Genomic DNA, 19983 nt, shown 5'->3' with positions numbered 1-19983 from the left:
AGATAAATATGAACCGGAGCCTGGAGCCTGGAGCCAAGGTGATGTCGGGCTCTCACCCTCTCTGAAGGTGGTAGGGAGGGCAAAATCCAATTGTCGAAGCAGGCGACGGAAGCAGACTCCAGGGGGCAGCAGGACAGACACATACAACCCGTACTGACGGTCGAGAGAATTGGCGAAGAAGGACTGATAAGAGGGGTGGTCAGGCATTGACAACAGCCGGCAGGCATACCGACAAAGCAGTACGTCGCGCCGGTAGGTCAATGGTAATTCGGCAGCTTCAGCATAAAGACTATCAACGGGACTAGTGTAAAAGGCTCCGGTCACAAAACGTAACCCCCGATGGTGGATGGAGTTGAGACGGCGTAAGAGGGATGGCCGAGCAGACGAGTAGACGAAGCTCCCATAATCCAGCTTCGATCGGAATATGGACCGATACAAGCGAAGCAGGACAGTGCGATCCGCTCCCCAAGATGAACCACTAAGAACTCTGAGGATATTAAGGGAACGTGTACAACGGGCTGCCAAATAAGAGACGTGCGGAGACCAACAAAGTTTCCTGTCCAATGTGAGCCCTAGAAACTTAGTTGTTTCCACGAATGGAAGAACAACGGGACCGAGATGTAAGGATGGCGGAAGGAACGCTTTATATCGCCAAAAGTTGATACAAACCGGCTTCTCTTCAGAGAACCGGAAGCCATTTGCCACGCTCCATGAGTATAGGCTGTCTAGACAACGCTGAAGGCAGCACTCCAGGAGGCATGTTCTGTGGGCACTGCAGTAGATCACGAAGTCATCGACAAAGAGAGAGCCTGGGACATTAGGGGGAATGCAATCCATAATAGGATTGATCGCTATGGCAAAAAGGGCTACGCTCAAGACGGAGCCCTGAGGCACTCCGTTCTCCTGGAGGAAGGCGTCGGACAATACAGAACCCACACGTACCCTAAACTTTCGAACTGTTAAAAAGGAATCCATAAAAAGGGGCAGGCGACCGCGTAGACCCCACCTGTGCATAGTGCGGAGGATATCTCCTCTCCAACAGGTATCATAAGCCTTCTCCAAATCGAAGAACACGGTTACCATTTGGCGCCTTCGCAAAAAGTTGTTCATGATGAATGTCGACAAGGTCACAAGGTGGTCAACAGCGGAGCGGTGGTGAAGAGAGCCACATTGAACATTGGTAAGTAGCCGTCGAGATTCAAGAATCCAGACTAACCGAGCGTTAACCATGCGCTCCATCACCTTACAGACACAGCTTGTAAGAGAAATGGGGCAGTAACTAGAAGGAAGGTGTCTATCCTTCCCAGGTTTGGGTATAGGAACAACGACGGCATCACGCCAATGCATGGGGACCTGACCTTCGGTCCAGACGCGATTGTAGGTACGAAGAAGGAAGCTTTTGCCCGCCGGAGAAAGGTGTGCCAGCATATGAACGTGAATGGCATCTGGCCCCGGAGCAGAGGACCGAGACAGTGCAAGCGCACGTTCGAGTTCCCGCATAGTAAAGGGGGCATTATAAGTTTCCAGATTCAGCGAGTGGAAGGAAGGTCGCCGAGCCTCTTCTGCCTCTTTCCTGGGAAGGAAGGCAGGGTGGTAATGGGCGGAGCTTGAAACCTTCGCGAAAAAGTGGCCAAAGGCGTTGGAGACAGCCACAGGATCAACAAGGACCTCATTACTTGAGGTCAGGCCAGGTACCGAGGAGTGGGCCTTAATGCCCGACAGCCGGCGCAGGCCACCCCAAACGACAGAAGAGGGAGTAAAACTGTTAAAGGAGCTGGTGAAAGAGGCCCAACAAGCTTTTTTGCTGTCTTTGATGACTCTACGGCATTGCGCTCGGAGTCGTTTGTATCCAATACAATTCGCCAACGTAGGATGGCGGCGAAAGGTGCGTAAAGCACGTCGTCGAGCACGGATAGCGTCTCTACTAGCCTTATTCCACCAGGGGACGGAAACGCGACGTGAAGAAGAGGTAGTATGAGGAATGGAATGTTCGGCAGCATTGATGATAACGGCCATGAGGTATTCGACCTGACTGTCACAACTGAGAAAATCGTGGTCCAGAAAGGTCACCAGGGAGGAGTGAAGTCCCCTGTCAGCTTTCGGTATGTTCCAGCTCGAAGGACGTATGGATGGGGTGTGGTGTGGTGCAGGAGACGAACGACACAGGGGAAGTGGTCGCTCGAATAGGTGTCAGAAAGGACATACCACTCGAACTGACGGGCAAGAGTGGTAGAAGAGATCGAGAGGTCCAAGTGGGAGTAGGTATGAGTAGAGTCCGAGAGGAAAGTCGGGGCGCCAGTATTGAGGCAGACAAGATTGAGATGGTTGAAGACATCCGCCAAGAGTGAGCCTCTTTGACAGGATGCAGGAGAGCCCCAAAGGTGGTCAATGGGATGGGATGGTAATAGACATCGTCCCGAATGAGCAACATGACCCCACCATGAGCTGGGATACTGTCCACAGGGGTGAGGTCATACCGCTCCGAGGTATAGTGGGTAAAGGCAATACGGTCAGTCGGGCGCAACTTGGTTTCCTGGAGACGAAGGATGAGCGGACAGTGCAGGCAGAGGAGCAGTTTTAATTCCTCCTGATTAGATCGAATGCCTCTTATGTTCCAATGTAACAAGGCCATCGCTAGTCAAAAAAGAGGGGGAACGAGACGGGGGAAGAGCTGGTCACCTCGACGGCCGCAGAGGGCCAGGTTTCGAGGGAACAATGCTACAACCGGCGGGAGGCGGATCCTGTTCCATCAAGTCATCGCCAGCTGCGGCTGCTGTCCCTGGTGGTGTAGGAGGGGCAGCATCATTTGCCGACGAGAGGCCAGCTGAGCACCTGGCAGCAGAGCGTCCCGGCGAAACTGAGGACGGCTGGGATGGAGCGTCAGACGAAACGCACTGGGGTGGAGAGGGGGATAGAGACTTGTTCTTGGAGGCCTTATTGGAAGTCCGAGCACGGGGTGCGTTTTCGAACGCCGGACCTCGGAAGCTGGGGTCCGGAACGTTTCCCCGATGGATCGCTTCTCAGGCGGCGGGGGAGGGGGGGGGGGGGAGGAGGAGGAGGAAGGGTGGCCCCCGGGGCAGAGGGGGCGGGGGCCACGGGGGAGGAGGATTTGGAAGGGAGGGATTTGGGAGGCGGAGGCGGGACAGGATAGGTGTGAGGGTACTGCGGAAAGAGTGGAACACAACTGAGGCAAACGAAGTGGTCAACGGCACAGGATGGAGGCTGTCATACTTCTTCCTGGCCTCAGAATAAGAGAGACAATCCAAAGTTTTGAGTTCTTGTATCTTCTTCTCCTTCTGGTATGCGGGGCAGTCTGAGAATCTAGTCGAGTGGATGCCAGGACAATTAACACACCGAGGTGGTGGGGTGCATATATATATGTTCCTCATGAAGAGGACGTCCACAATCGCCACAAAGGGGCTCAGCCTCACACCGTGACGACATGTGCCCAATGTGCAAACACCGAAAACAGCGCATAGGAGGCGGGACGTAAGGTCGCACGTCACACCGGTAGGACATCACCTTTACCTTCTCCAGAACGTCCCCCTCGAAGGCGAGGATAAAGGCCCCAGTGTCGATGCGACGGTCTTTGGGGCCGCGCTGGACTCGCCGGACGAAATGCACGCCTCAGCGCTCCAGGTTGGCCCTGAGCTCCTCATCAGATTGTAGCAGGAGGTCCCGATGAAAAATAACCCCCTGCGTCCTATTTAGTGCCAGATGCGGGACAATGGACACTGGGATGTCCCCTAGGCGGTCGCACGCCTGGAGCGCCGCCGACTGTGTGGCGGAGGTGGTCTTTATAAGAACGGACCCCGAACGCATTTTACTGAGAGCCTCGATTTCCCCGAAGATGTCCTCGATGTGCTGGACAAAGAACATGGGCTTGGAGGTGGCGAACGTCCCCCCATCGGTTCGAGAACAGACCAAATAGCGGGGGAAGTACTTCGCCCCAAGCCGGCGGGCCTGTCCTTCCTCCCAGGGAGTGGCCAAGGGGGAAAGGGCAGGAGAACCAGAACCAGGGACAGTACCTTTCTTTTTAAAAGACTCTGCCACAGAGCGACTGATACATGTTGACGTTTCATCTGCGAAACGTCCGCCCCGATACCACCCACTCCGACCAGGGGCTCTCCCCACGGGTGCCACCCAGCCTCAGCAAGGGCCACCTGGCAGGATGACTTGCCGGGAGTCCTGATGCCCCAAGGAGACGGGCATCTACTCCTTTGCCGACGTGGGGAGGATGCAGCTCAGGTATCGGGAGTACAATCCCTGTGTTGTCAGGGGGCTACAACCTAGAGGGTACATGACGACCCCACCACAACGGGCTGGCTACCGTGCTGGATTTCGGGTGCCATGGAAACTCCATCATGATCGTAGGTGCAGATGGGGACGCACTATGGGCGTAACTTTTACAACCCATCAGGCGTTTAGGCCCAATTTGAGGAACAGTGGGTATGGTTACAACGCCGTTACAATGCTGAGTGCCAAGGTCTTAGTGCATGGAGGACCAGTGATACACCACGTAAGGCGTCCTTCCCCAAAATGCTCGTACTTCTGTAGAATTTTGAAAAATGGAGTTCACACCCCAAGGGGGACCATCACATGGAAGGCCGAAACGGTTGAAACTCCTTTTAGTCGCCTCTTACGACAGGCAGGAATACCTCGGGCCTATTCTTACCCCGGACCCGCAGGGGGATTGGATCAGCTGGAATGCATGCAGTTTGAGTCTGTGCAATTCACCAAAATGTTAAGCTTATGCTTAGTGGAGCTGGTATATGTGAAAATTATAAGGAGATTCTCAGCAAGGCAGTTTGAACTCTAAACAGTGCATGCTACATCGCTGTGAAAGGTGTCCTGGGCCCGAAGCTGTAGCATCTGAAATTGCCAGCTATTTCCTAGATCATGAGCCACAGGAAATTTTTGTGTTTAAGCAATGGATACATACCGATCAGGCCACACTGGACACGAAGCAAATGGTAGTGGACGAATTTATTGAAGATATAAAAAATATGGAGTCTGTCATGCCATCATTACATTGCCAAGCATCAAAGCTTGCATCTTAAAGGCCTTAAATGTCATCTGAAAGATGAAGAGCTTGTTGTCCTAAGGGATTTTGCAGAAAATTATTCTTTTATCATTCAGGATACTGTGCAAGGCTTCCACTGGGACAATAGTCAAGCAACAATTCATCCATTTGTTATCTACTTTCGTCAAAATGAGAAAGTAGAATCTTTCAGTTTTTGCATTATCAGTGATTGCTTGCGGCATGACACTATTACAGTTCACGTTTTTATCAAGGAGATCATCAAATACATAAAAGCACGGTTTGCACAGATATCCCACATTCATTATTTCAGTGATGGCTCCAGTGCTCCATATAAAAATTTCAAGAATTTCCTAAATTTGTCCTATCGTAAGAGTGATTTTGGAATGACAGCCGAATGGAATTTTTTTTCTACTAGTCACGGGAAATCACCTTGTGATGGGATTGGAGGTACAACAAAGCGGTTAGCAGCAAGAGCAAGCTTGCAACAGCCACTTAATGGACAAATTCTTACTCCCCTAGATCTGTTTCACTTCTGCTCTGGAAACATTAATGGAATTAAATTTGTTTTCGTCAGTACAGATGAAATTGAAAAAAATATTGTCACAAGAAGAGAGGTTTAAACTTTGACAAACTGTAGCAGGCACTAGAGAAAATCATCACTTTTTATCTATTGATATAACAATAATTCAGGTCAGCACAGTTTCAAGTGATTGTTCATCTTTTCTAGCTAAAATGGGTCACAGTAATGAAGGAGGCATATTAATGTCTGCTCTCCAACCAGGACAATATGTTCCACGCATCTATGAAAACGTGTGGTGGATTGGGAATATCTGTGTGACTTCCACAGAGCAAAGGAATGCATTAATAAACTTTATGCACCCACATGGTCCAGCAAATTCATTTTATTGGCCACCAAGAATTGACAAGTGCTGGGTTCCAGAACACCACATTATTGCAGTTATTCCAGCTCCATCAGTAAATTCGTCCGGCCGGCAATACACCATTCCTCTTGATATGCGACATTAATTTTCTGATGAATATCAAAAATTGAAATAAGTTAGAGGAAACAATCTAAGGAACCCAAGAGTGCCTTCTAATTTTACACATGGCACTTAAATAATATTACTATCAGGCTTGGGATCCTGTGGTAAAGAAACCCACCCGTGGCTGTTGTTGCTAAGCTATCGGGCGTGGCCCCTATGGCAATGGGAATGCTGGTTTTCTCAGGTGAAATGAAACTAGCAGTGGTTAAGCCACCATGGACCATAGCAACTCATTTATACACTTCTTTTCCATCAGTAAGCTGGTCTTGTTCATTTAACAGGCAATTAATAATCAGATGATCATGCAAATAAATTTTACAATTTACATTCATTCTTAATAAGTGTGGTGTGTGTGTGAGAGAGAGAGAGAGAGAGAGAGAGAGAGAGAGAGAGAGAGAGAGAGAGAGAGGAGGGAGGTGACAATTAAGAAATAACATTGTTTCTATTTTTATTCTTTTGCTATTCGGACTTAAGCTAGGTCCTATTCATCAGGACTTCTTATTTCACTCCCCCAGACATTAATAAATATGTGTAAGGCAAAATAAAAGATTTCAGGTATGATTTGAGTGCCAGAAAAATGTGTTCAAACTTCCAGTGCACCTCTTTGATGATGCTACTTTTTAGGGCCTTATACGCTTGCATTGCAGAACCAAATCCACTTTTCTAGATAGTTTAGAATATGCTCTTCCTAATGACCAAAGTTTGGAGAAAACACTTTTTTGAAAAATTTGACTAAAAATACCCACTTAGCACTTTTTGAAAAATCGTCAATTTTACGCTAGATTTGTGAAATAATGGAAAGCAATAGGAGAATGAAATTTTATATTCTAAGACCTTGTGTTGGTGAGTTATGGTGTGCGAAGTTCCATGTACATCCCACAATTACTTTTGGAGATATAAAAAACAAAGTTCGCATTTTTTTTAAACAGCTATTTTTTTGACCAACTTTGCTTCAAATTATCTATATGAAAATTGCTCAGAAATCCTTTTCTAAATATTTTACTTTAAAGAGCTCTGAAAGTTGTATAAGATGGCCAAATTTTGTTTCTTTCATGCAAATACTTAGAGATATCTCAAAGTTACTGAAAATTCAAGGACGCACTATAGAAAGCTGTGCTATGGTCTTAAATAAGTGACTGTATCTCCGAAAGTATTGAATTTCTGAAACTGAAACTTTACCAGTGTTCATTGAGAACATGTGTGAATGTTCATACAAAATTTCATCAAAATCCATGAGGGTCATGTGGGAGCCTCTAGACGACTTGGCATGGAATGACCCATATAGAAACAAGCCTATCAACTTTTGTTTATATGGCACAACAACTCCTTGGTGAGATCTTTCCGTCGTTGTATTTGGATCTCTCATCTGCCACCAGTGATACCCACTAAGCTAGTACTACACTACGCTAAATTAATAATGGTACTTTTAAGACAAGGTTTGAAGCCTACAACGAACTTCAATAAACACTTTTTAACCTTACCAGAATGTGATGGCTGACAGCGGGCTTGCAGAACTTCTTGGATGAGGCAAGGTAGCAGCATCGTCCTTCTCATTCATTGTCACACTCTGGAAGTTAAATACGGCCACATTAGAAACATATCTAAATCTAGAATACCAAATCCTAAAATATAAATTATTGCAGCTTTCACCATACAGATGTGGTATTTGCTGTAAGTACAAACCCTTTCATAAAACAGCCACACTTTCACCATCCCATTCCAATCGCAAATGGTGTGCGAGAAGAGTGATTACTAATAAACTCCAATTTCTCTACTTTTACTGTCACTGACCATTCTGTAAGATGCAAGCGAAAGGCACGTTCTTAAGTTGGAACGTGTTTACGTTGTAACAATAAACCTTTACGATGTGTGACATACGTAGCGTCCAACGCAGGAGTTGGACAAGGGATCTTGAGACACGGTCGTGGACCTCCACGACACACTCCCACTTACTTGACTTAGTGACGAAACACGCAAAATTTAAAGGATTTTATTTACTTTAATAATCCTACCTTACATGGTTCACAAGATGACCAGGCAGATTTATGAATTGGTTTAACAATTAGTTTACGAGTGAAGCGTTCAAAGAATAAAACTATCTACCAACTCGACCGAAAATCCAAATAAGTTCTGGTTCCGCGTTAAATCAGAAAACGGATCAAAACCATCTGTCATGACAGACAGGCACAAACGCGATGAAACAGATAACACAGAAAAGGTCGAAATACTCCAAGTTGCTTCTAAAGCTTGTTTCACAGAGGAAGATGGCGTAGTTCCTCGTCTAAATCTTCGTACGAACGACAAAATTACATATCGAAGAAAGTGACCAAGGGATGGAAAAGCAACTGAACTCGTGCAACAGAGGAATGGTCACTGGACCCGACGGGATATCTATTCGATTCTACATAGAATATGCAAATTAACTTGTCCCTCCTCTATTAGCTTTGAACCGTAAGTCTATAGAGGCGCGAACCGCTCCTAGTGTTAAAAAAAGTTATTCTCATTTTCGAAAAGGGTCGTCGAACAGACTCACAGAAATATAGGTCTTGACGTCGGTCTGCTGCAGAACTTCCGAACGTATTTTGTCCTTATATATTATGCAGGCCGATAATCATCTCTGTACGAACGAGCAGATGTTCCGAAAACGACTGTGTGAAAGCCAACTCGCTCTGTTCGTCTGGGAGACCCAGAAAGTAGTAGATACAGATGGCCAGGTAGAAGCGGTGTTCGTCGACTTCCGGAAGGCATTCGATATAGCTCCGCACTGCCGCTCAACTATCATCATACGAGCTTATGAGGTATTATACCAACCGTGCGATTGGATTTCGGGCGTACCTCAGGACGAGTGTTATAGGAGTATTACTTTTCACAATATACAGTATATACATGACCCAGTACGTAAGGTCGGATGTTCCAAGAAGCTTTTTCAGACATGCTGTTGTATATACATAAGTCGCGATGACAGAACTGTAGCAAAATGCATGGTGCAGAGTGTGGCAGATGACCCTCAAAATAAATGTAACATTGGAAATACATATACGGACCCTTTACTGTATGATTACAAAATTGCCAAACAATTACTGGAAGTATTTACTGCCGTAAAGAGTCTCAGAGTACGCCTACGAAGCGATGTGAAGTTCAACGGCCAGAAAATTAATAGCGAATAAGGCAGATACCATGCAGATTCATTGGATGTTTAACAAAGGAAGTAACTTACAAAACACTCGTTCGACCAATACTTTAATACTGCTCGTCAGCGTGGGATCAGCACCAGATAGGACGGATAGTGGAAACAGAAGATCCAAATAAGAATTGCATGTTTCTTTACATGTACATTTAGTACGTGGGAAGGGGTCACGGAGATTCTCAGCCAACTCCAATGGCAGACGCTGTAGGAGAGGCGTTCTGCATCACGGTGCGGTCTACTGTTCAAGTTGCGAGGGCGTCTGTCACTAGCATATCAACTCAATGTATTGCTACCTGCTACGTCGTCCTAAAGAAAATACCTTCATGGTAAAATTGGAGAGAGTCGAGCACACACGGAAGCTTTTTACCAGTCACTGTTGTTCTCGCAAACTATATGCCACTGAAACGTAAGGGTGAAGTGACACTTGTATACGAAGAACCCTCGGCCACACACCGGAAGGTGGCTTGAAGTACAGATGTAAATGCAGTCAACCTTAAAGCTGGTTTGACTCTAGCAACATTGATGTCCCATCCTCCAATTTTTACTGACGTCGATGCAAGAGACCAATCGCAAACAGTGCTTAAGTGCGTGGATTTCCTTTCGCCATGATGAGGGGTGGGGCCTCAAGTCAGCAATGCGTACTCATCTGTATATGAAACAACATTTCACTTCCTTAACAGAGGATACTTTTTTAAAAATTTTCGTCATTAACAGATTGTAACTATTTCTACCAAGACCATAAAAATGTCTAGATACTGAAACTATCGCCACAGTTGACTGACTAGAGGCATTATCATAGCAAGGAAGATCTACTGTTTAGTGTCCCAGCCCAGGTCAGAATGATTCGGGATGTACAAGAAAGTGAATGGCAACTTGCCTTAACCGTGGTAAAATTTTAAAAGAACAGTCATCGGATGAAACGTTAACTCTTGACTGCAGTATTAACGATCTGCCGACGCACTCTTATCAGACCGATGAAGACTAGTTGTGACGTTGTGAATCGATGTTAAGTGAGGCGAAATTACAGTTTCGACTACGCGAGGGCAAATGAACAACTTAGGTTTATTGGGAGAACTTTAGAAGTTTGTTGGGGCTACAAACTATGTCGTAATCCATTCTCTAGTACAGTTGTTCCAAACCTGGGGTAATTACCTCCGAGGTGTTAAATTTTCTGAGGGGTTACAAACTGAACGATTCGATTGAGTTTCAGTCACGAAACTAAAGTATTTTCAGAAGATCATTGGTTTTATCTCAATTTTGTATCACTAACAGTGATTCTATAACTTATGCATGATTAATTTTCCTCAATTAGTAGCCTTAATGCAATAGAGACTAAGGTTCCTCACACAGTCCACCCAAAACATGTGCTTTGTCCCGTACGTAGCAGTTGATAAAAGTGAGACGTACCAAATGCTAAATATCTCAAGAAAATGTCTTTTGAAACTGTAGATAACATCTGCAGTAGTGCAGAAATTGCTTTATTACTTCCAAACAGACAAATGAATTGACAGCACGACACAGCAATTAACTCCGTAAGGGTTACTATAGTTCTGTACACAGTTTTATTAAAAAAATTATTATTATATATCATTTTGAAAACAAAAGTGATCTAACAGAAGCCTTTCACTCTACAGTTTAGATAGTTGCTGAAGTTGGTGATAATGGGGGGGGGGCTAACCATGGCACGGCGGTCGGGGGGTACCAGCTAATGTCTGAGCGCACTTAAAGGTATTGGACTAAGAAAGGTTAGGAACCACTGCTCTGGTACGTCTGTAGTGTTCACGAATCTCGTCAGGACGCAGCACCTTCACAGAACTTCCGAATTCTAAGCAATGATTTTTAACTACCTAGTTGGTGCAGTCAGTTATGAAGACCGTATTAGTACATCCTTATCGCGAGACACTGGGTGAGTGCAGAAATAGTACCACAAAGATGCTTACCAAGGCCTATACAGCAATTTTTCCAACGCCCCCTTCGCGAATGGAACGGTAATGTTAGAAAAACGTAGAAACTGCGCATAGCCATACACAATGCACTGAGTTGCGAAGTATTTACACTAATACACATGTACGCTGGCATATGAAGGAATATTTACTCTTACTGCAATGGATTTGAAGTCTTGTGTACGTCAAGTGGCTAAAATATCCCGTGTTCGGCAACGCAACCTGGAGCACCACGGAATACAGTAAGGCCCCGATAGCATGCTCAGGAAATTTTTAATTCCCAATTTTAATGGTAGCCGCCAATTTCGTACATTTAAAACTGACAAAAGAGAGACAAAGGAAAATTTTGTTATATTCAGTTTTTCATAGAACAATGCGAAATATCTGAAGAGGAACGACAAAGCTAACAAATCACACATTATGAAACTGAGGAAATGTGTTACCGTATCTTTAAATGAGACGAGGGTATCTTATGTTGTCGGTATTTATTATTTTGGCAAGAGTCTCGGCACAAGCAATTTTACTGCAATATTTCTCTAACCAAATGCCAGTGCTATAACAATTAATGGATTTTCGAAACTTGGCACTTATGTCTATCTAATGATGAATTCGATTGACAGCGACAATGTATTTCCATTTAAATAAAGAATTTTTGTAGTAGAAAATAGTTTAACAACATTTTCCTGTAGATTTTTTTACAAACTGAACAATTGTTGGAACAGGTTACACAAGTGGCGTCATTTCAAACCGTGTCAAAGTTGCACCGGGTCTACAGAATTGAGAGAGAAAATTTTGATTTTTGCATGAAATGAATGATTTTTCCACTTACCGCTATATCTCAACTGGTTCATGAAACGTTCGTTAGTCTTTAAGCATCTTGCACCTTGAAACCACGTTAATCGTTTTCTACAAATGACAAATGAGCTCTGCATGATCTCTGCGTCGTGAGCATGTTATAATGGTTCAAGAAAACATGCATGATAAGCGTGTCTCACGTTTGCAGACAGATCTGCGGTGCATGCTCTCCTGTGAAACTGTATTTAAAAAAATACTTATGCTTACGATTAGTAAATATCACAGGTACTTTTTAACACACAAATTTCAATGATGATGATAGTGGGCTGCGATATTATAAAAGAAAGCTCACTTTTACAGCAACCGATTCTGTCTGCTTCAGTACAATGGGAGACTCCCGAAATTCAGAGTATTTGTTGGAATGAAGAACGAAATATTTTCAAATTGCGCTGAGAAACCCTTACGCTTAAAAATATACCCACGTTTCCTAACCCGCTGGAAAGTAATGAAAAACCAGCTAACAGAAGGAGTGGTAATTGTGTTCAAATTGCTACGGGAACTGACTTGAACCGCAACGAAAGCCCCTTGGAGAGGACAAGGGTAGATGATTGGGGTGAAGGGGGGATGGGGGGGAGGGGGAGGGGGAGGGGGGGAGAGAGAGAGAGAGAGAGAGAGAGAGAGAGAGAGAGAGAGAGAGAGAGAGGTTATGCTAATTTTGTTGGCAAGAGTAAGCCGCCTTGATTAAGGCAATATCAAGCAAATGCACATTATAATGACTATCAGCATAACGGTAAAATCTTTCAAACGGTTCTTTGGCTTTCGAAGCATATTTCGAACGGTTTCATCATTAAAATACAAACTCCAAAATGTACCCATACACAAAATGTCAAAAATCATTTCGTCACATGACAATACTTACAAGCACTGTAATTCTTTAAAAAGGTTTCCGGTAGAAAGAAATCCAGTTAAGTGCGAGTAGGATTTGCGCACAGACGATTCCGCACACAGTTCATCCTGGGAATCGAGAATTTCTATGATTTTGCGTGTTATCGATACTGCCAAGATATCAAAATGTGTAACAAATGGCCGCATCTTTTGATTACACTGACTTTTAAGCTTAAAAAATCTTTGGCCTTTCGGCGATTTAAAAAGTTTGTGACAGATTTCGATACCTCTACCCATTCCTCAGAAAAGAGGTTCTCAACAGTCAGACTGACAATAATGGGGTCTGTTTTTTACCAATTGAGATACAAAACTTCAAAAACTACCATATCGCAACCCGAACGAACGAGAATATACAGAGATCTCGCAGCGATTAAAGTAGTCCTCTAATTTTCGAAGAGTTATCACATTTCAAGTTAGAAAAACTGTATGCAATATAAAACGAGTCCACGAGGAACGTTTTTAATTGAAGTAAGATAAGTGAACAAGTTTTCATCTGGGAAACAATTCCCTTAAGCGTGTCAAACGGATCTAGCATTTTGATTAAATAATACGACGAAGCAATATGAGAACTACAGGAGGTCACTGGCGGCTTAGCTGTAACAAATAGTCTACAGATTCCGGCGAAATGGCAGTACGTATTTCTGTGAGATGTTCAAGACAAAGATTATGATGTGTAGCGCGCACTTTCCTCAATAACGCGATGTAACAGCGGATCCGTGATCCGCTTCTCACAACCACTCATTTTCACAATTGAATGATGTTACACCATCCTAAAGAAAGAAACAAGCAATTAGGATGACGGAACCCCAAGAAAACTTAATTTTATCTATTATCGATTAGAGGACTAAGTTTTAGTACAACGGAGAAATAATTCTGTTTTACCCTTGCCTACCGCGTTATGACTCATATTTAATATCACCACTCGACTTTGTAATGTCAACAAATTTAAGATGCTCAATACTAACCAACTAACGACGCTTTTGACACTTTCTTGCAATCCTTGACTTGAAATCAGTGTCAGTGATTTCCCTGAAACTACCAATACCCTATACTTACGTAAAATATATCTAGTGTTTTGCCATAAGATACTGATGACATGGTAGGCTAACTTTGAACCCAAAAAAATGCTTTAGTGTAAACAATGTAAGAGGGTTATCCCTGCAGCAATCATCAAAGGCTCCTACTATTTAGGCGCAAATCTTCAACTAGTCACACAGTTCCTATACTTCGCACCTACACTTGAAAACAGTTCGTCGCCAGGAGAAATAAAAAGCGGAACTCTATCAAACACAAACAATGGAACAAGAGAAGTGACACTGGAACAAGTCGCTCCCTCCAGTTCTCTTCTGCACTTCAGATTTCAGTAATTTAAGCTCATCCGCGTAACAAACTAGTATCATCCAGACAAGGGAATTCCCCGCGCTTATCCGACATCTGCATGCATGCACGCGTACGCTCTCATCCGCTTTCCGGCACAAATTTCGAACTTTTACTGACGATGTCCAAACTACTTGGTTATAACAATATCATGAAAAGGAAAGCTGCTACTCACAATATAGCGGACATGCTTGGTTATAATTAATAACATGCTGAAATTTATTTAAATGACTAGCACATCTGTACCAACAGACTGAAGGCAAAGTTTCCAAAGCAGATAGGTCCCCCCCCCCTCTCTCTCTCTCTCTCTCTCTCTCTCTCTCTCTCTCTCTCTCTCCCCCCTCCCTCCCTGCCCCCCCCCCCCCCCCAACATTTCTGTTGGGGAAACTGTTCGGGTTACGTAAACAGAAAGCAAGTGGGATGCAATTTTTGTTTGCATTTTAAGCATAAACTGTCATTTTTCGGAAATGTATTTATAATACATATGTTCCCGTGTGGAGTTGATAGTCTCCCATCGGGCGCCTCCCCAGGTGGCGGATAGGGGAATGCTCTCCAGATATGGAGGGTACCGGGGGAAATAAAATACCCGGGGTGGACCAAAACTATCAACCGAAATCCACTAACGCCTGCCTGGTATCCAGCGGTTAGGGGTCAGCGTCTGTTCGCCTAGATGGTGCGGCTGCAGCAACCTTCTTGGTCTCAACAATCAAGTCGTATTCCTCGTAAGGACCACCACCAAGTTAGTTTTCAACTTGAAAACCAAACATGATGGTAACACAAGGAATGAATCCACTACCCCAGGCACCAGTCGCAAGGCTGGGTTTACCTGGTCATCGGATTCCGAGGAACCAGGAGCATCATGTTACGCCTAAGGTTGAGAACCAGACGACATCCAGATTATTACACACAAAACAAAGACACTTCATCGGTACACTTCATACTAATACTCTCTTCAAACTAGGCAAGATCAAACAACTTACAGACGTGCTGCAAAAATTCCAGATCAAAATCTTTGCAATCCAGGAAACACGATTTACGGACGAAAACCATTTTGACACAGACAATTACAGGATCTACAAAGGAAAACCAGCAGTTAAAACTAATGAGAAAGATCTCCAACAGTTTGGTACAGCATTTGTAGTCCACAAATCTATCAGCGACTCTGTCATTGACTTCCAGTCTGCCTCAGAATGTATATCAACGCTCTCCGTCAAATCGGTCAACAAAGCATATACCTTGATCAACGCACACGCACCTACAAGTAACTATAACAAGAACCACCCCCAGAAAGTGGATGACTTCTGGAATGACCTTGAAGAGACGACAAACAAAATTGCCAAACACCATGTAATAATCTTGTTAGGCGACTTTAACGCACAATTAGGCAAAGAGAAAAAATACAGGAAAATCGCCGGAATACATATAGCTCACAAGAGAATTAACAAGAATGGGAAAAGATTGATAAACTTTTGCGAAAATTTCGGCCTCGTAATTATGTCAACACAATTTTAAAAAAACCAACAAGAAACTGTATACTTGGAAGTCGCCCAACACAATGTTGGGTGAATTCCAGATAGACCATATGGCCATCTCCAAGAGTAACACAACAAATTCGTAATGTGAAAACAAGAGAATTTTTTGAATCAGACCACCATCTTGTACAGATAAAGACCAGATTACAACCTAACAGAAAAAACCCAAAACTAAAAGTGCTGAGACCAGACCCCGAATACATAAAACACAACGAGGAAAACATCTTACAGGAAATCAGTCAGACAAACACCACAAACTGGACAGAACTTGTGGACGTCCTCAAATACGCGATGAAATTGGGTCAACCCCCGAGAAGGAGAAACACAGGTGGTGGAATATAGTATGTGACCAAGCAATAGAAGAAAGGGCCAATGCCTGGAAAAACTTCAATAGTCACAAAACATCAGAAAAATGGCAACAGTTTCTAGTAATCCGAAAACAAACATCGAAAACAATTCGGAGGGAAAAAAGAAATTATGACAAACGGCGACTAGATGAGATAGAACAAGACTTTAAGAAGAACACCACCACGAATTTTTATAAGGCGTTTAAAGAACATATTGCAGGATACCAGCCACCCAGTCTTTGCTTCAAGAAACCGGATGGTTCACTAGAAACCAACACGAAGAATAACTGCCAAATCCTCGCAGACTATTCCAACAAACTTCTCAACTGCGAAGGACCTACAGAGGATATTCACTACCAGACATCTACACCAAATCCCGACGCTAAACCACCAACCATCAATGAAATAGGAGAAATTATGAAGACACTGAAAAAAAACAGAGCTCCAGGAGAAGATGGAATTATTGCAGAACTATGGAAGTTAAATGATGAAAAATTAACAGGAAAAATCCACAAAATGGTATTAAACATTTGGGAAACAGAACAGATCCCTTCTGAATGGAAATACGCACTCATCCATCCACTACACAAAAAAGGGAACAAAATTGAAACAAATAATTACAGGGGTATCTCACTCGTGCCGGTCACATATAAAACCCTATCAAAAGTTTTCATGAACATATTAGAAGAACAAGCTGACCACAAATAGGAGAATACCAGGCTGGTTTTCGCAAGGGACGATCCTGCATAGAACAGATCTGGAATCTGAAAATGATTCTCCAGATGAGAAACACCCGAAACACAGTGGTCACTTTTGTAGATTTTAAAAAGGCCTACGACTCTATAGACAGTAGCGCTCTGCAACACGCTGGAAGAATTCAGCATTGACAGACAAGAGCAATCATTCGGCAAACATTAACCGACACAGTCTCCAAGGTCAAATTTATGGGGGATATCTCTGAACCATTTGAAATCCAAACTGGAGTGCGACAGAGTGACGGAGTTTCACCATTACTCTTTAATATCATTCTTGAAAAAATTGTCAGGACATGGGGAAAAAGAAGTCAAAAGAATCCAAATTGGCATTAGAAAAGATAATAGATTCAATGTGAAGTGTTTAGCTTTTGCAGATGACCTTGCAATCCTCACAAATAATAGAAAAGAAGCCACTAACGCCATAGAGAAGTTACACGAAATTGCACAAAGAATTGGCCTGCAAATTTAATATGAGAAAACCCAGTACATAGAGTGGCACAAGACAAACTGCCTATTGTGACAACCCATGGGAAAATCGTACAAGTACCACATTTTAAGTACCTGGGAGAAATCATCCAGCTATCAGGGTTCAACCTAAAGGCCAATGAGGAAACAAAAAACTACAGAAAGCATATAAACTCATGTGCAACTATAACAAAAAGTCCATATCCATTAATGCAAAATTGAGGCACTACAACACTGTCGTACTTCCGGAGGCACTGTATGCATTTGAAACAACACAAATAAGTGGGCAAACTAAAATCAGAGAAATAGAGAAACAAGAAAGGAAAATTCTCAGGAAAATTTTTGGCCCGATACAAGAGCAAGGAATCTGGAAGACGAGACCAACATCAGAATTATATAAATACACAGACATGATTACGGATACAATAAGGAAAAGAATAATGCAGTTCTACGGACATATCCACAGGATGAATGAAAACACAATTTCAAAGCGAATTCTTAAAGTCATCAACTCAGGCAGGGGAAAAACAAAATGGATAAAAGAAGTTGGAGAGGACCTCAGACAAGCACACACAACAGTAAACGATGCAGAAAATAGAACTGAATTCAGGGTCATCATCAAAAAAACAAATTTGACACCACAACACGGAAGATACCAGGATGCAAATGGACAGCGGAGCGAAAGAAACAACACAGTGAACACACGAAGAAAATTTGGGCTCAGAAAAAACGATCAAAAGGAATTCAAGTTCAAACGCTCTTTAAATGGGAATAATCGATAATAATAATAAAGGCGACGAAAAGAACAAATCACTAATAGGGCTAACCCCCCTTTTAGTGTGATTAGTTGGTTCAGGACAGAACTAATGAAGCCTCGGACAAGCGCTGTCATGGTCTGGGACTACGCTTGAACCCTATGCCCATCCACAATGGTAACGACACTGCTAGCCACACGGAAAATGATTTAAATCCAAATAGAGGTGTTTTGCAGGACATGCTTCCTGCAACAACCCTAGAAGGAAAACAGGCAGAGGATGAGATGGTCTGATGAAGTTAACCGACACCTCATGTTCTGTTATTGCCAAGCAACAAACTTGGGAACCAACACAACTGGATACAGATCACAAGTATACACAACATTTATTACCAGATACCCAGAATTAAAATTTTTAACAGAACAACGACTAGCTGATCAGATCCGTGTAATAATCGAAAATAACAGGATACCCCAGTCAGAATTAGAAAACATCAAACAACAAGTACAACAAATACTGGAACAAAATAATGTACAGTCAGAAGAAGAAGAAGAAGAAGAAGAAGAAGAAGAAGAAGAAGAAGAAGGAGGAGGAGGAGGAGGAGGAGGAGAAGAAAATACAGTAATGGACTCAAACATCCCAGAGAAAACAAACCGAGAACAACACGCATCAATTAAACAATCAGAGGAAAACGAAATCTTAAGACAGCCACCAGAACAAGCACAAATAGAACACGAAGTGACACACATGTTAGATATAGAAGAAAAATTTCAGCTGACATATATAGAATACAAAGACACAAATACAGACATTAGACCATTCTTGCAAAGACCGCCAAATAACCCACAAGTCGAAACAACAATAAAAACTATCAACACAATCATACACAACAAAATAAATGAAAGCACAACTATGGAAGAGTTACAACTACTGGTTTATATAGGAGCACTCACTACACTAAATATACACACTATGCAGAGATCAGAACCAACCAACACACAGAAGAAACCCACAAAACCAGCATGGCAACACAGGCTACAGATCAGAATAGAAAAACTGAGAAAAGACATCGGACAGCTAACACAATTTATAAGAAATGAAATGTCAGAAAAAAACGAAAAAGGTTAGGTCAAATCTCACAAGAAGCGATAGAGCAATTAGATGAAAAGAAACATAAATTACAAGCATTGGCCAAACGACTTAGAAGATACAAAAAAAGTGAAAATAGAAGGAAACAAAACCAAACATTCGACACAAACCAAAAGAAATTTTACCAGACAATAGATAACACACACATTAAAATAGACAATCCACCAAACATAACAGACATGGAACACTTCTGGAGCAACATATGGTCAAACCCGGTACAACATAACAGGCATGCACGGTGGATACAAGCAGAAACAGACACAAGAAGATACCACAAATGCCTGAAGTGATAATTCTGCAACATGAAGTCACCCAAGCAATTAATTCTACTCACAATTGGAAAGCCCCTGGAAAAGATAAAATAGTAAATTTCTGGCTAAAGAAGTTCACCTCAACACATTCACATCTAACTAAATTATTTAACAGTTACATTGCAGACCCATACACATTCCCTGATACACTTACACATGGAATAACTTATCTGAAACCTAAAGATCAAGCAGACACAGCAAACCCAGCAAAGTATCGCCCCATAACATGCCTACCAACAATATACAAAATATTAACTTCAGTCATTACACAGAAATTAATGACACATACAACACACAACAAAATTATAAATGAAGAACAAAAATGCTGCTGCAAA

At 43.0% G+C, this 19983-nt stretch overlaps 1 protein-coding gene across 2 annotated transcripts in view; it reads right to left on the bottom strand.

The window, feature by feature from the left end:
* LOC126235975 (probable multidrug resistance-associated protein lethal(2)03659) overlaps positions 1-19983 on the bottom strand; it is a 301252-nt gene that overhangs the window by 100726 nt on the left and 180543 nt on the right. For both annotated transcript variants that reach the window (XM_049944950.1, XM_049944951.1), the window contains exon 2: positions 7569-7654. In XM_049944950.1, the coding sequence (XP_049800907.1) occupies positions 7569-7645 (77 nt within the window). In that variant the 5' untranslated portion in view covers positions 7646-7654. The remainder of the gene's footprint in view (positions 1-7568; positions 7655-19983) is intronic.

The sequence above is a fragment of the Schistocerca nitens genome, chromosome 2 (assembly GCF_023898315.1).
Source record: "Schistocerca nitens isolate TAMUIC-IGC-003100 chromosome 2, iqSchNite1.1, whole genome shotgun sequence".
Taxonomy (NCBI): Eukaryota; Metazoa; Arthropoda; class Insecta; order Orthoptera; family Acrididae; genus Schistocerca; species Schistocerca nitens.
The sequence above is the reverse complement of the archived record's forward strand: the minus strand, read 5'-3'. Positions and strand labels throughout refer to the sequence as shown.